The 15,252-nt window shown below is 50.2% G+C and overlaps 1 protein-coding gene across 1 annotated transcript in view; it reads right to left on the reverse strand.

Annotated features, from left to right (window-relative positions):
* Window positions 1-1,002: 1,002 nt before the first annotated feature.
* Window positions 1,003-15,252, reverse strand: part of uxt (ubiquitously-expressed, prefoldin-like chaperone) — a 16,134-nt gene continuing 1,884 nt past the window's right edge. Inside the window, exons 2-6 of the mRNA XM_072250021.1 lie at window positions 12,898-12,979; window positions 11,280-11,347; window positions 10,910-11,017; window positions 4,032-4,095; window positions 1,003-3,041 (exon numbers count right to left, since the gene is read on the reverse strand). Coding sequence (XP_072106122.1) covers window positions 2,979-3,041; window positions 4,032-4,095; window positions 10,910-11,017; window positions 11,280-11,347; window positions 12,898-12,979 — 385 coding nt within the window. The 3' untranslated portion in view covers window positions 1,003-2,978. The remainder of the gene's footprint in view (window positions 3,042-4,031; window positions 4,096-10,909; window positions 11,018-11,279; window positions 11,348-12,897; window positions 12,980-15,252) is intronic.

The raw sequence follows: 15,252 nt of genomic DNA on the forward strand, positions 1-15,252 counted from the left end.
TATTGCTCCTTTAACCTGAGTGTGGCCTCATCACAGCAACAGAGGAGGCCATGGATTGACATGTTGGAATGGGAATGGTAAGTGGAATTAAAATGGGTGGCCACTGGGAGATCCTGCCTTTTCTGGTGGATGGAGCATCAGTGATCAGCCAAGTAGTTTCCCAATCTCACTGATACACAGGAGGCCACACCAGATACAGTGGATGACCCACAGATAAAGTGTCACCTCATTAGAAGGACCGTTTGGGATCCTGAGTGCTAGTGAGAGAGGAGGTGTAGGGGCAGGTGTAACCTTTGTTCCACTTGCAAGGATAAGTGCCAGGAGGGAGATCAGTGGGGAGGGACGAATGGACAAGGGAGTTGTGTAGGAAGCAATCCCTGTGGGAGTGGGAAGGGGAAGGAAAGGTGTGTTTGCTGATAGGATCCCGTTGGAAATACCATCCAGGAATATCATCTCGTCCAGAGAACCTCCTTTCTGTTCCCTTATCCTATCGCTACAGATCAGCTGTTCCTCCCATCTCTTCTGAGCCAAAGACCTGACTGTTGTGGCTTTCCACTACCAGGTCATACTCCCCTTCCCCCAATAATATCATTATTGGGACAGATGGGGAGGAGCCAGAGGAGGTGTGAGAATTGGGGAGGAGCTGACAGAGACGAGGAGGGTCTGTATAGGAGTTGATTATAAATATAACTTATTGCTCCATGACCTCCACACCAGCCAATCTGATTGGATTTGGAAGTGAAGGCAGAAATGGGTGAAGCCCTGCTGACCCCTCAGATTTTGGGCTGCCAGACTGAGACATGTCACAGCCGTGGGTATAAGGTGGGTCAGGGGCATTCTTCCCTCTAAGCTGCACCACCCCACAGTAACTGAAATGCTCCCCTGCACTGAGCTTCTGCTGCTGTGCAGATGGAATTTTTTAAAAGGTTAATATAATTGTGAAATACCCTGTAATTATGTGTTCATGAACATAACCCATAAATAATGAACATACCACAACCCTTACTTTGAAAGATTTTACTGAATCAACATTTTCACATTGTCAGCACTGTTACAATTTTAACAATAAACACAGAACGGACGTTGGTAGCTCATTGCTAATAAACTGCCAGCCTGCTAGACAAAACATTTTACTTTTGCCATTGTGCTTGACCGCCTGACATTGTTTACTTGTCTTGTGAGTTCTGTCTGATGTTTTACAAAAACATTTAAAGTAGCGCAGAAAATTTTTACATGGCAGTTTTCAGAATGAGTAAGTATTTCCTGCTCAGAGCAGAGGAAGGTTGGTCAGAGACGCAGGGCGATACCTACCCCTCCACCGACACACATCCAACATTGTCCGTGCCATTACTGCAGTTGGTGAGATCTGGCTGCAGACAGTAGAGGGCAAGGTGAATGCCCTGATGTGTCATGGGGTTCATGGTGAACATAACTTCCAGAGGGCTGAACCAGCCAGAAATATTCAATGGCCCAAGTCCCCTAACTCTTCTGGGAAGGTGTTCCCACACTTTAAATTTTCCTCTGGAAATGCCTCCATTGCTGTTCCATGTCATACAGAGCTGACACTTGTATGGTCTGCGTCCCAACACTCTCCATTCCCTCACCAATGCCATCTGGACAGTGTGGTGCCTGGCAGCAAAGGGATCCTCAGAGGAGACCCCTCTATACGGCAGTCTTCCCCCTTTACATCAGGGACTTGGGGGTCAAATGCTCCTGGCCTGGAGAAGGTGGCCATTCACAGTCTATCAAGGGTCCTGGCCAAGCCGACCGCCTGCCCCTCCTCTGAAAGTATGACTATGCCTGAGTGCTGCTCTGAGGATGTGGTGCCCAATGGCTCCCAGTACTTTAATAAAACTATTTCTAACTGAGAGAACACAAACAAAAGGGGGTGGGGGAGGGGGACAGAGGTGAAAGAAGCCAAAAAATAAATGTCATTATAATTTTATATTTCCCTACTACAGACACAGAAATAAAAACAAATCAGTTAGTCTCCCATCGCACACTCCCGGGGTCAGACACAGAGTGAAGCTCCCTCCACACCTTCCCATCACACACTCCCGGGGTCAGACACAGAGTGAATCTCCCTCCACACCGTCCCATCACACACTCCCGGGGTCAGACACCGAGTGAATCTCCCTCTGCACCGTCCCATCGCACAGTCCCGGGGTCAGACACAGAGTGAAACTCCCTCCACACCGTCCCATCACACACTCCCGGGGTCAGACACAGAGTGAAGCTCCCTCCACACCGTCCCATCACACACTCCCGGGGTCAGACACAGAGTGAATCTCCCTCCACACCGTCCCATCACACACTCCCGGGGTCAGACACAGAGTGAAGCTCCCTCCACACCGTCCCATCACACACTCCCGGGGTCAGACACAGAGTGAAGCTCCCTCCACACCGTCCCATCACACACTCCCGGGGTCAGACACAGAGTGAAGCTCCTTCCACACCGTCTCATCACACACTCCCGGGGTCAGAGAGTGAAGCTCCTTCCACACTGTCTCATCACACACTCCCGGGGTCAGACACAGAGTGAAACTCCCTCAACATTGCCCCTTCGCACACACCCGGGGTCACAGAGAAAAGCTCCTATCGAACAATGCCGGGGCATGGGTTATTAAAAAAAAACTGTTAACATGTTCATGAGAGGAAAGGTCAGTTTTTGTGCAGTTTGCTCTTCAAAATCTCTCCACAAACTAAGTGCGATACTGATCACCAAAAATCTGCCATTTTAGGAAAATAAACGAGCTTTTATCCTGCGTTCCTACTGGTTGAATTGGATGAGGTCCATAACTTGGTGAGGAGCAGACCATGCTCAGGATGAAGGGAAGATCACTTTGTGGTAACGACAGTTATGTAACCAGACACATATTCCGAATGATATGCACATCTTCCTCTGTGAAAGCTTTGCACTGCCTGGCACTGGGACATGTGACAGCCCAGTTGTGATCACCATCCCTCAGCTCATCTCATCACAAAATTTCACTCCTGCCTTCCACTGGCAGGTCTTTGATTCCCTGGAGTTCACAAAGAGCCTGTGGATAGAGAGACCCATCCTGTCAGTGGAGAGTAAAACACACAAAATCACACCGACCAAACACACCATCCGAACTGACCAAACATAACATCCCGGGACCACCCCCACTGACCAAACACACCATCCAAACTGACCAAACATAACATCCCGGGACCACCCCCACTGACCAAACACACCATCCAAACTGACCAAACATAACATCCCGGGACCACATCCACTGACCAAACACACCATCCAAACTGACCAAACATAACATCCCGGGACCACCCCCACTGACCAAACACACCATCCAAACTGACCAAACATAACATCCCGGGACCACCCCCACTGACCAAACACACCATCCAAACTGACCAAACATAACATCCCGGGACCACCCCCACTGACCAAACACACCATCCAAACTGACCAAACATAACATCCTGGGACCACCCCCACTGACCAAACACACCATCCAAACTGACCAAACATAACATCCCGGGACCACCCCCACTGACCAAACACACCATCCAAACTGACCAAACATAACATCCCGGGACCACCCCCACTGACCAAACACAACCCCCCCCCCCCCACTGACCAAACACAACATCCCGAGACCACCCCCACTGACCAAACACACCACCCAAACTGACCAAACACACCATCCCCAGGACCACCCCCACAGACCAAACACACCACCCCTGGGACAACACCTACTGACCAAACACACCACCCCTGGGACCAAACCCACAAACCAATGCCCATCCCCATCAACCAAATACAGCATCCCCAGGACTGTCACCCTTCAACTTTTTGGACCAATGAAACCCCATGACCTCCCACCCACATACCACCCCTAACAGACACCTCCCATTACTCACTTCTCGCATTCTTCACCTCTGATTCCTACCTCCCAGACAAGTCGTTCCCTCCCCACACTCTCCCGGCCCACGACAACCCCCCTGTTGCTCTACCTCCCCCCCCACCACTGTGCCGAGCCCCTCACCTGCAGCACCATGCGTATGTTGCCCTTGATCTTGGCTGAGTCCTTACTCAGCTTTTCCGCCACCCTGCAATGCAAGAACCAGGCATCACGTCAATTACACTGTCTCCTCAGCGGGATCGCCCTCCCCAAAACCCAGGACATTCCTGTCTTCCTCTCTAACTGGTGGCGGAGGCACGGACGGCTGTCACCCCAGGGCATCCCAAGTTTATCCAGCCACTCGTAATAGCTCGTGTCCTCTAAACCAGGCAGCAACCTGGTAAGCCCTCTCCATAGTGGGGAAACTAGGACTGTACGCAATACTCCAGATGTGGCCAAACCAGAGTTTATAAAGTTGCAACCTAACCTCCTGACCTTTGAACTCAAATAAGAGGCCTTCTTAACCACCTCATCGACCTGTGTAGCCACTTACAAGGAGATACGAACTTGGATCCTAAGATCTCTCTGTTCAGTAACACTGTCAAGGATCTTACTCATAACAGCACAGTTTCCTCGCATTTGCCCTACCAAGGTGCCACACCCCACATTTATCTGGGTTAAACTCCATCTGGTATTTCTCTGCCCACAACTCCAACTGATCTGTATCGTGCTGTATTCTTTGCCAGTTTTCTACACTATCCACAATACCACCAACCTTGGTTCATCCACAGACTGACCACCCATCTACATTTTCATCCAGGTCAATTATATGTAAACATCACAAACAGCAGAGGTCCCAGCACAGATCCCGGTCACACCTCCAGCTCGAATAAGTTCCCTCAAACACTACTGTCTTCGAAGTGCAGGCCAGTTCTGAAAAACAGCCAATTCACTGCAGATCCCCTGCATCTTAACCTTCTGGATCAGCCTCCCATGATGGACCTTGTCAAACACCTTTACTAAAATCCATGTAGACAGCATCCACTGCCCTACCCCCATCAATCTCTCGTCATCTTGTCAAAAAACTCAACCAGGTTGGTAAGGCATGACCTAACCTGCAGGCTCTCCCTAATTAGGCCATGGGTTCCCAAATGCACATATAATCTAGCCCTAAGGATTTTCTCTACAACTGATCTCAGACTCACCAGTCTATAGTTTCCAGGATTTTCTCTTGTTCCTTTCTGAAATAGAGGTACAACATTAGCCACTCACCAGTCCTCCGGGACCTCGCCTGTGTCTAGAGAGGACTTGGGTCAAGGGCCCAGCACTGTAGTCTCTTGCCTCCTTCAATAACCTATGGTAAATCCCATCAGGCCTGGGGACTTATCCATCTCAATACTCTTTAGGAGGCCCAAAACTTCCTCCTTCTTGACCTCTAAAGACCCTAACGTGTTTATACACTCAGCACTGATTTCCTTGTCCTCAATATCCTTTTCCTTGGTAAATACTGAAGCAAAGTACCTCATTCACATTCTCTGCATCCAAGCAAATGTCTCACCCTCTCCCTAGTTAACCTCTTGCTCTTGATGTATGTATAGAATGCCTTGTGTTTCACCTTAATCCTACTTGCCAAGGACTTTTCATGGCCCCTCCTGGCTTCCTAATTGCCTTCTTTAGTTCTTTTCCGGGTTCTTCATACTCCTCGTGTGCATTTCATCCTAACTTCCAAAGCTTTACCATCTTTTCCTTCTTGACAAAATTCATCACCACTTTGGACATCCAAGGTTCTCCTATCATTCCATCCCTGTCCTTCCTTCTAACATGAGCATACCTTTCCTGTACTCTGTGCAATTGATCTTTAAACACCCTCCATATGTCTGATGTGGACTTGCCAGAGAAAAGGTGTTCCCAATTAACGCTTCTTAGTTTCTGCCGAATGCCCCTGTAATTCGCTCTACTCCAATTTAAGATTCTCTCACAAGGACCATACCCATCCTTATCTATAACCACCTTGAAAGTTAAGGATTATGGTTACTGTTCCGAAACTGAAAGGTCAGTCGCCTGGTCAGGCTCATTATCCAACACCAGGTCCAGTACAGCCCCTTCTATCCTGTCCTTACTGAGCTGGGGCTGCGGTTCCCAGCCCTCTGCCAAACCAGCTGAAGCTCTCCCGAGGAGCATCAGCATACCGAAAAGGCACATGGACAGGACTTGGATACGAAAGGTTTAGAGGGTTGTAGGCCAATCGCAGGCACATGGGAATGGGCTCAAGTAGCACCTTAGTCAGCACAGACCCTCGGGACTGCTGGAGGTCTCGAGGGTGGTAAAGAAGGCATACAACATGCTTTGCCTTTATTAGTGGAGGAACTGAGTTCAAGAGTCAGGAAGTTATGTTGCAACTTTATAAACAACAACTACGCCACTGCGTTCAGTCCTGGTGGCTCTGCTGCAGGAAGGGTGTGGGGGCTTTGGAGAGGGTGAGATGAGTTCACCAGAATGCTGCCTGGATTAGAGGACACGTGTCACAAGCATAAGAGGGAGAAGCGGAGGGCAACAGTGATAAGGGATTTCATAGCTGAGGAGCAGACAGGAGATTCAGTGGGTGTGAAAGAGACACCCAGATGATACGTTGCCTCCCGGCTGCCAAGGTCAAGGATGTCTCAGATGGGCTACACAGCATTCCAAAGCAGCCAGAAGACATGGTATATATTGGCACCAATGAAATAGGTAGGAAAAGGGATGAGGTCATGGAGAGGATTTAGGGACCTGGATAGAAAGTTGAAAAGCAGGACCTTTGGACTGCTGTCTGTGCCACGTGCAAGAGTAATATGTCTGGGCAGATAAACATGTGGCTGAGGAGTTGGTGTAGGGGCAGGCTATCAGATTTCTGGATCATTGGGATCTCTTCTGGGGAAGGTATGACCTATACAAAAAGTACGTGTTACACCCGAACTCGAGGGGGCCCAATATTCTTGCAGGCAGGTTTGCTTGATTTGTTGAAGGTATAAACTAATTTGGCAGGGGGTGGGAACTGGAGTAATAGGACAGAAGGTGGGGCAGTTATGAGGAATATGATGGGCAAATTTACATTTAGTGGGATCAGTTGAAATCTGTTTTTAAACTAAATAGCAAGTTCAACAGTTTGGAAAAATTAAGGATAAAGTAAAGGGAAGGAAAGATTACAAAATAAATGAAAAGGCAGTAACATGAGGAAAAAAATTGAATCGGGTGATGAATACAGCACAGAAGGTGTTATATTTGAATGCACACAGTATATGGAATAAGATAGATCTTGTAGCACAGTTAGACATTGGCAGATGTGATGTTGCAGGCATCTCCGAGTAGTGGCTGAAGAGATCATAGTTGGGAGCTTAACATTCAAAGATACACATTGCATTGAAAGCACAGGCAGGTAGGCAGAGGAGGTGGTGTAGTTCTGATGTTAAAAATTCCAATTGAATCATTAGAAAGAGATGACAGGATTGGAAGATGTAGAATCCTTGTGGGTAGAGTTCAGAAATTGCAAGGGTAAAAAGACCCCGATGGGAGTTATATATAGGCCTACAAATAGTAGCCAGGATGTGCACTACAAACTACAATGGGAGATAGAAAAGGCATACAAAAGGGTAGATTGGGAAAAATCAGATTGGTGCTGGATCTCAGGAGTGGCTATTTGTAGAATGCCTACAAGACGGCTTTATAGAGCAGCTTGTGGTCCATCCCACTAGGGGATAAACTATTCTGGTTTAGTGTTATGGTTTGAACACGATTTGATTAGGGAGCTTAAGGTAAAGGAACCCTTAGGAGACAGTGATCATAACATGATCGAATTCACCCTGCAGTTTGAGAGGGAGAAGCTTAAGTCAAATGTACCAGTATTACAGTGTAGAAAAGGAATTACAGAGGCATGAGAGGGGAGCTGCCTAAAGTTGATAGGAAGGAGACACTGGCAGGGATGATGGCAGTACAGCAGTGGCTTGGAGGACACTGCCTCAGAATAGGGGTCAGTTTCGGGACAACTTCTTTTCAAACAGTATACAGAATAAGGTAGATGATCTTGTCGTACAGTTAGAGATTGGCAGATATAATGTTGCGGGCCATCATCTTAATCATATGTCAATGATTTGGATGAAGACAGACAGTGTCGGGAAGCATATGGTCATGCACTTTGGTAAAACGAATAAGACAGACTATTTTCAGACTAAATTCAGAAATCAGAGGTGCAAAAGCACTTGAGAGTCCTTGCAACGCACACAGAATGTTAGAGGAATTCAGCAGGCCAAGCAGCATCTATGAAAAGAGTACAGTTGACATTTTGATCCTTCAGCAGGACTGGAGAAAAAAGCTGAGGAGTAGATTTGAAAGGTGGGGGAGGGGGGAGAGAAACACAAGGTGACAGGTGAAACCTGAAGGGGGAGGGGTGAAGTAAAGAGCTGGGAAGTAAATTGCTGGAAGAGACAGAAAGCCATGGAAGAAAGAAAGGGGGGGGGAGGAGCACCAGAGGGAGGCGATGGACAGGCAAGGAGATAAAATGAGCAGGGGAAAAGGGGATGGGAAATGGTGAGTGAGGGCATGACCGAAGTTTGAAAAATTGATGTTCATGCCATCAGGTTGGAGGTTACCCAAACGGAATATAAGGTATTGTTCCTCCAACCGAAGTCCAGCCTCACCTCGATAGCGGAGGAGGCCATGGACAGACGTATCGGAATGGGAATGGGAAGTGGAATTAAAATGGGTGACCACTGGGATCCCGCTTTTTCTGACAGATGGAGCGTAGGTGCTCGGCAAAGTGGTCTCCCAATCTACATCGGGTCTCGCCGATATACAGGAGGCCACAATGGGGGCATCGGACACAGTATATGACTCCAACAGACTCACAGGTGAAGTGTCACCTCACCTGGAAGGACTATTTAGGGCCCTGAGGAGGTGTAGGGGCAGGTGTGGCACTTGTTCCGCTTGCAAGGATAAGTGCCAGGAGGGAGATCAGTAGGGAGGGACGAATGGACAAGGGAGTCGCGTAGGGAGTAATCTCTGAGGAAAGCAGAAGGGAGGAGGGGGCGAAAGACATGCTTGGTCATGGGATCACGTTGAAGATGGCAGAAGTTTCAAGAATTATCTGCTGGGCATGGAGGCTGGTGGATCGTTGTGCAGGTTAACTTGCAGGTTGAGATGGTACTGAGGAAGGCAAATGTAATGTTACCATTCATTTCAAGAGGATTAGAATGTAAAAGTAAGGAGGCTTTATAAGGCATTGATCAGACCGCTCTCCAAGTTGTGGGCCCCTATCTAAGAAAGGATGTGCTGGCATTGGAAAAGGTTCAGAGAAGGTGCGCAAGAATAATCCCAGGAATATAAGGGTTAACGTATGAGGAGTGTTTGAAGGCTCTAGGCCTGCACTCACTGGAGTTGAGAAGAACGGGGGAGGGGTGGGGGGTGTGAAACCTATTGAACATAAGAGTGGATGTGGACAGGATGTTTCTGATAGAGAAGGAATCTAGACACAGCCTCCATTTAGACCAGAGATGTGGAAGAATTTTTTTAGCCAGAGAATGGTGAATTGTAGAATTCACTGCCACAAGCAGCAATGTAGGTCAAGTCATTGTGTATATTTAAAGAAAAGATTGTTATGTTCCTTATCAGTAAAGGCATCAAAGATTACGGGGAGAAGTCAGGAGAATGGGGGCTGAGGAATGATAAATCAGCCATGATGGAATGTGGAGCAGGCAACGGGACAAATGGCCCAATTCTGCTCCTATCTCTTATGGTTTCACAACAGGCACACATAGTGTAGAAGCCAGTACCTTTTACAATGACTAAGATGACAGGGCGTGTATTTAAGGTAAAGGGAGTAAGTTGAAAGACGTGCAGGGTAAATTTTGTGGTGGGTGACTGGAATGTTGTGGTGGAGGCAGATATGATAGAGGCATTTAACAGGCAAGGAATGGATGAATATTGACGTTATGAAGGCAGAAGGGATTAGTTTCAATTGGTTTTTAATTAGTTATGTATACATGATGTGCAGAGGGGCCTATACTCCTGTGTTCCATATTGGTATGGGAGATCTGGCCAAGATGGTTCAGGGATAGACAGTAACATGAAAGGTGAAAGGGGCTTGCTGCGGTGTTGGGCACTCCGCATCTATCCTGGACTCAGTATCTAAGGGAGGGTGCACCTGGGACTGGACTCGGGAATTTTCCACTCAATGGGCACGAGGATATCAGAGACAAGAGTGCTTTGGGGATGGAGAGAGGAATATGGGGATAAGTGCAGAAGCCAGAGGAGGCCACAGAGATGGGTAGGGTGCACAGCAGAAGGCAGTTACAAAGATGGGAAGGGTGAGAGGACCAGAGGACACAGAGACAAGGAGGGGTGTAGTGGAGGGGGGTAGGGGGAGGCAGCGTTGCAGAGACGGGAAGAGGTGTAAAGGAGGGAGAGGAGTCACAGAGACCAGAGGAGGGCGGGCCGTGTAGGGAAAAGAAGGGGTAGTGAAGACAGGGAGGACTGTAGAGAAAGAAGGGGGTCACAGATGGGGAGGGGTGTCGGGGAGAAAACTGGTCACAGTGACGGGGAAGAGCATAGGGGGGAGGTCACAGCGATGGAGAGGGAGGGGGTCATACAGAAGCTGTATGGGAGGGTGGAGGTCACTGAGACAGGGAGGGGTGTAGAGGAGGAGGGGAGTAGAGGAATGAAGGGAATCACAGAGACGGGGAGGGGCGTAAGGGTGTTACAGATATGGGGAGGGGTGTACGGGAAGGAGGGGAGCACAGAGACAGGGAAGAGCGTAGCAGAGACAAGGAGGGGAGCAGGGGAGGGAGGGGATTACAAAGGTGATACCACAGCCTACTCGCTTATACTCATCCAGGACACTGAAAAGTCCTTCCCTCTGGGAAGAGTGTGTTGAAAGGGAGCACGGCACACCCTCCGGGGTCAGACAAGGTGGGTTCTGGTCATCCTACAGTGGGTCCCAAACCTCCGAGCAGGACGGTTCTCCGGAGACGAGGCAGGCAGACACAGACACTCACTCAGACAACTGCTGTGATTTCCTCTCGATGAAGCGCAGTGCTTCAGGCAACGTGAACTCCACATAGAACCCGTAACCCACCAGAAGGAAGATCTTCGAGGCATCAGGACTGTGGGAAGAGAGAATGTCTGCTCAGAGCCACAATAGGGTCACTCACAACACGTGCCTCAGGGAGGGTGCTGCGGAGATGGGGAGGGGAGAAAATGGTCGGAGTCAGGGTGGAGTGTATGGGCTGGAGTGGCTACAGGGTCAGAGGGCTCTTGAACGTCGGGTGTTGGAGGATGGGGAGCTGCTCTGTGTTGGTGAACAGGAGGGTGAGGGGAGGAGGGAACAGAACAGGAAGGAGGCCATAGTTCCGCCTCTCTACTCACACCTTCGCCTGTACATAGAAGTTACAGCCCAGGTCCACCTCCATCTTCAGCTGCTGCTCATCTGACTCCTGATGTGAGGTGAGACACAGAGCATCATCACTCCCTCCTCTCCGTACCTCCCACAACATGGAGCTTCCCCCACATCACCCCTCCCACAGAACAGCACTCCCCCCTCACCACCCCTCCCACAGAACGATGCTCCCTCACCGCCCCTCCCACACAGCAGCACTCCCTCCTCACCGCCCTCCCACATAGCGGCACTCCCTCCTCACCGCCCCTCCCACACAGCAGCACTCCCTCCTCACCGCCCTCCCACACAGCGGCACTCCCTCCTCACCGCCCTCCCACACAGCGGCACTCCCTCCTCACCGCCCCTCCCACAGAACGGCACTCCCTCCTCACCGCCCCTCCCACACAGCGGCACTCCCTCCTCACTGCCCCTCCCACACAGCCGCACTCCCTCCTCACCGCCCCTCCCACACAGCGGCACTCCCTCCTCACTGCCCCCCCACAGAACGATGCTCCCTCCTCACCGCCCCTCCCACATAGCGGCACTCCCTCCTCACTGCCCCTCCCACACAGCGGCACTCCCTCCTCACTGCCCCCCCACAGAACGATGCTCTGTCCTCACCGCCCCTCCCACATAGCAGCACTCCCTCCTCACCGCCCCTCCCACACAGCGGCACTCCCTCACCGCCCCTCCCACAGCGGCACTCCCTCCTCACCGCCCCTCCCGCACAGCGGCACTCCCTCCTCACTGCCCCTCCCACACAGCGGCACTCCCTCCTCACCGCCCCTCCCACACAGCGGCACTCCCTCCTCACCGCCCCTCCCGCACAGCGGCACTCCCTCCTCACCGTCCCTCCCACACAGCAGCACTCCCTCCTCACCGCCCCTCCCACACAGCGGCACTTCCTCCTCACCACCCCTCCCACACAGCAGCACTCCCTCCCACACAGCGGCACTCCCTCCTCACTGCCCCTCCCCCACAGCCGCACTCCCTCCTCACCGCCCCTTCCACACAGCGGCACTCCCTCCTCACTGCCCCCCCACAGAACGGCACTCCCTCCTCACCGCCCCTCCCACACAGCAGCACTCCCTCCTCACCGCCCTCCCACACAGCGGCACTCCCTCCTCACCGCCCTCCCACACAGCGGCACTCCCTCCTCACCGTCCCTCCCACACAGCAGCACTCCCTCCTCACTGCCCCCCCACACAGCGGCACTCCCTCCTCACCGCCCTCCCACACAGCGGCACTCCCTCCTCACCGCCCCTCCCACACAGCAGCACTCCCTCCTCACCACCCCTCCCACAGAACGATGCTCCCTCCTCACCGCCCCTCCCACACAGCGGCACTCCCTCCTCACCGCCCCCCCGCAGAACGGCACTCCCTCCTCACTGCCCCTCCCACACAGCAGCACTCCCTCCTCACTGCCCCTCCCACACAGCGGCACTCCCTCACCGCCCCTCCCACACAGCGGCACTCCCTGATTGCTGCTTCTGTAACAGGGCCATATTTTCTCAGTACCGTGACCCTCAGTAATGCCAGGGGCAATGCCCCAACCCTGTGAGGAGGGGTCCATGGGTTGCTCCTGCCTCTGTACCCATAGGTAGATACCTGCAGTCTCTCTATGACATTCTTCAGCTGAAGGTACTGCGCAATCTTCTCGTACACCTCATCACGCTGATCCAGAACCTTCCTGAGAGGAGGGGAGGGGGAGAACAGGGTTGGAATATGGGACGCAAGGGGGGGGTGGGGTAAGAGGAGAAGGGCGGAGATGGGGGGGGGAAGACAGAGGAAGAAAGAGAAGAGTGAAATGGGTCAGATGGAAGAAAGAGGAGAGAGGTGGAAAATCGATCAGTCAGAAGACCACCCCACATCCTTCCTCCCCCCGGGAAAACAGTCCAGTCTCTGGTCCTAGTAATATCCCTGTAGGTCAGTATTACCCCACACTTAGCGGCACAAGCAGGTCATTTGGTTGTTCAAGGGAGATGTTTTGTCACATGTACAACGAAACATACAGTGAAATGTCTTGTTTGCATCAACAACCAACGGTCTGAGGAGGTGCTGGGGAGCCAACAGAGCATGTCCACACCTCACTAACCCCAATCTGCATCCTTGGCAGGAACATGGAAGCACAGAGGAAAGCCCACGGTCATGGGGTGAACATACAAATTGCTCACAGACAGCGGAACGTTCAGATTGAACCCTGATTGCTCCCACATGAACGTGCTGCCCTGAAGACAGACATCATTAAGGTGGAAGAGTGCAGAGATGATTCATTAGAATTTGTCAAGACTCCGGAGCCGAGTGTTAGGGTTAGGAATTGAGAGCAGGTGAGGAACTTATTCAAATGTCACTCTACTCATTAAGAAAGGACTGACTTCAGTGGCTGGGAAGATATCGGAGTCCATTATTAAGGATGAGGTTTTGGGGTACTGGGGGAGGCACATGATAAAAATAGACCAACGTCAGCAAGGTTTCTTCAAGGGAAAACTTGCCTGACAAATCTGTTAGAACTCTTTTGAGGAAATAACGAGCAGGATAGACAAAGGAGAATTGACTGATGTGGTGTAGTTGGGATTTTCAGAAGCTATCACATGAGGCTGCTTAACAAGGTAAAAGCCCATTGTATCACAGGAAAGATTCTAGTATGGATTAGCTGATTGGGAGGGGATAGAGAATGGGAATAAAGGGAGCCTTTTCTGGTTGGCTGCTAGTGACTAGTGGTGTTCCACAGGGGTTGGTATTGGGACCAATTCTTTTCATGTTCTATGTCAATGATTCGGTTAATGGAATTGATGTCATTGTGGCCAAGTTTGTGGACAATACGAAGGTAGGTGGAGGGGCAGGTAGTGTTAAGAAAGCAGAGAGGCTGCAGAAGTATTATTTATGGGGCAACTGTAACAAAAACCAATTTTCCCCGGGATCAATAAAGTATGACTATGACTAAGTACGTAAAGTAGATTGAGAAAATGGGCAAAGAAGTGGCAGATGGAATGTGCAGAAAATTCAAACATCAGAGCTGCAAAGGGACTGGGGAACCTTGCAGGTTGATTTGGTAGTGAGGAAGGCAAGTGCATTGTTATCATTAATTTCTAGAATAGTAAAAAAAACAAGGATGTAATGCTGAGGCTTTATAAGGCACTGGCCAGACTACGCTTTAAGAGTATTGAGTAGTTTGGGGCCCCTTATTCAAGAAGGGATATGCTAACATTACAGAGATTCACAAGCATGATCCAGGAATGAAAGGGTTAATGTATGAGGAGTGTTTGATGGCTCCTCACTCTGTACTCACTGGTATTTAGAAGAATGAGAGGGAGATCTCATTGAAACCTATCGAATATTAAAAGGGCTAGACAGCATGCATGTGGAGGTGATGTCCATTTAGAACAGAGATGAGGAGGAATTTCTTTGGCCAGAGGGTGGTGAAACTTTGGAATTTATTGACACAGATGGCCGTGGAGTATACTTAAAGCAGAGGTTAATAGATTCTTCATAAGTCAGGGCATCAAAGGTTATGGGGAGAAGGCAGAATGGGGGAGAGAGGGATAAAGGATCAGTTATGACTTGATGGGTCAATTGGCCTAATTCTGCTCCTTTCTCTTTGGTCTTGTGCCTTGGAGCAAAGGAAGTTGTAGTAGTGTATAAAATCACCAGGAGTATTGATAGGGTCCACACTCTTTTACCCATGTAAGGGAATCAAAACCTTTTGGGTTTTGGGTGCGAGGCGAAGAGGCCTGAGGGGTAACTTCTTCACACAGAGTGTGGACGGTATATGGAACAAGCTGCCAGAGGTCATGTTTGAGGCAGGTACATGAACAACATTTAAAAGCATTTATTATTTTAAATGTTTTATGAGGATAGGTTGAGCGAGCGAGGGCTTTTCTCTTTGGAGTGAAGGAGGCTGAGAGGTGACTTGACAGAGGTGTACAAGATGACAAGTGTCACAGATTAAGTGAAGAGACTTTT

Source organism: Mobula birostris, unplaced genomic scaffold (genome assembly GCF_030028105.1).
Source record: "Mobula birostris isolate sMobBir1 unplaced genomic scaffold, sMobBir1.hap1 scaffold_1216, whole genome shotgun sequence".
In the NCBI taxonomy this organism is placed as follows: Eukaryota; Metazoa; Chordata; class Chondrichthyes; order Myliobatiformes; family Myliobatidae; genus Mobula; species Mobula birostris.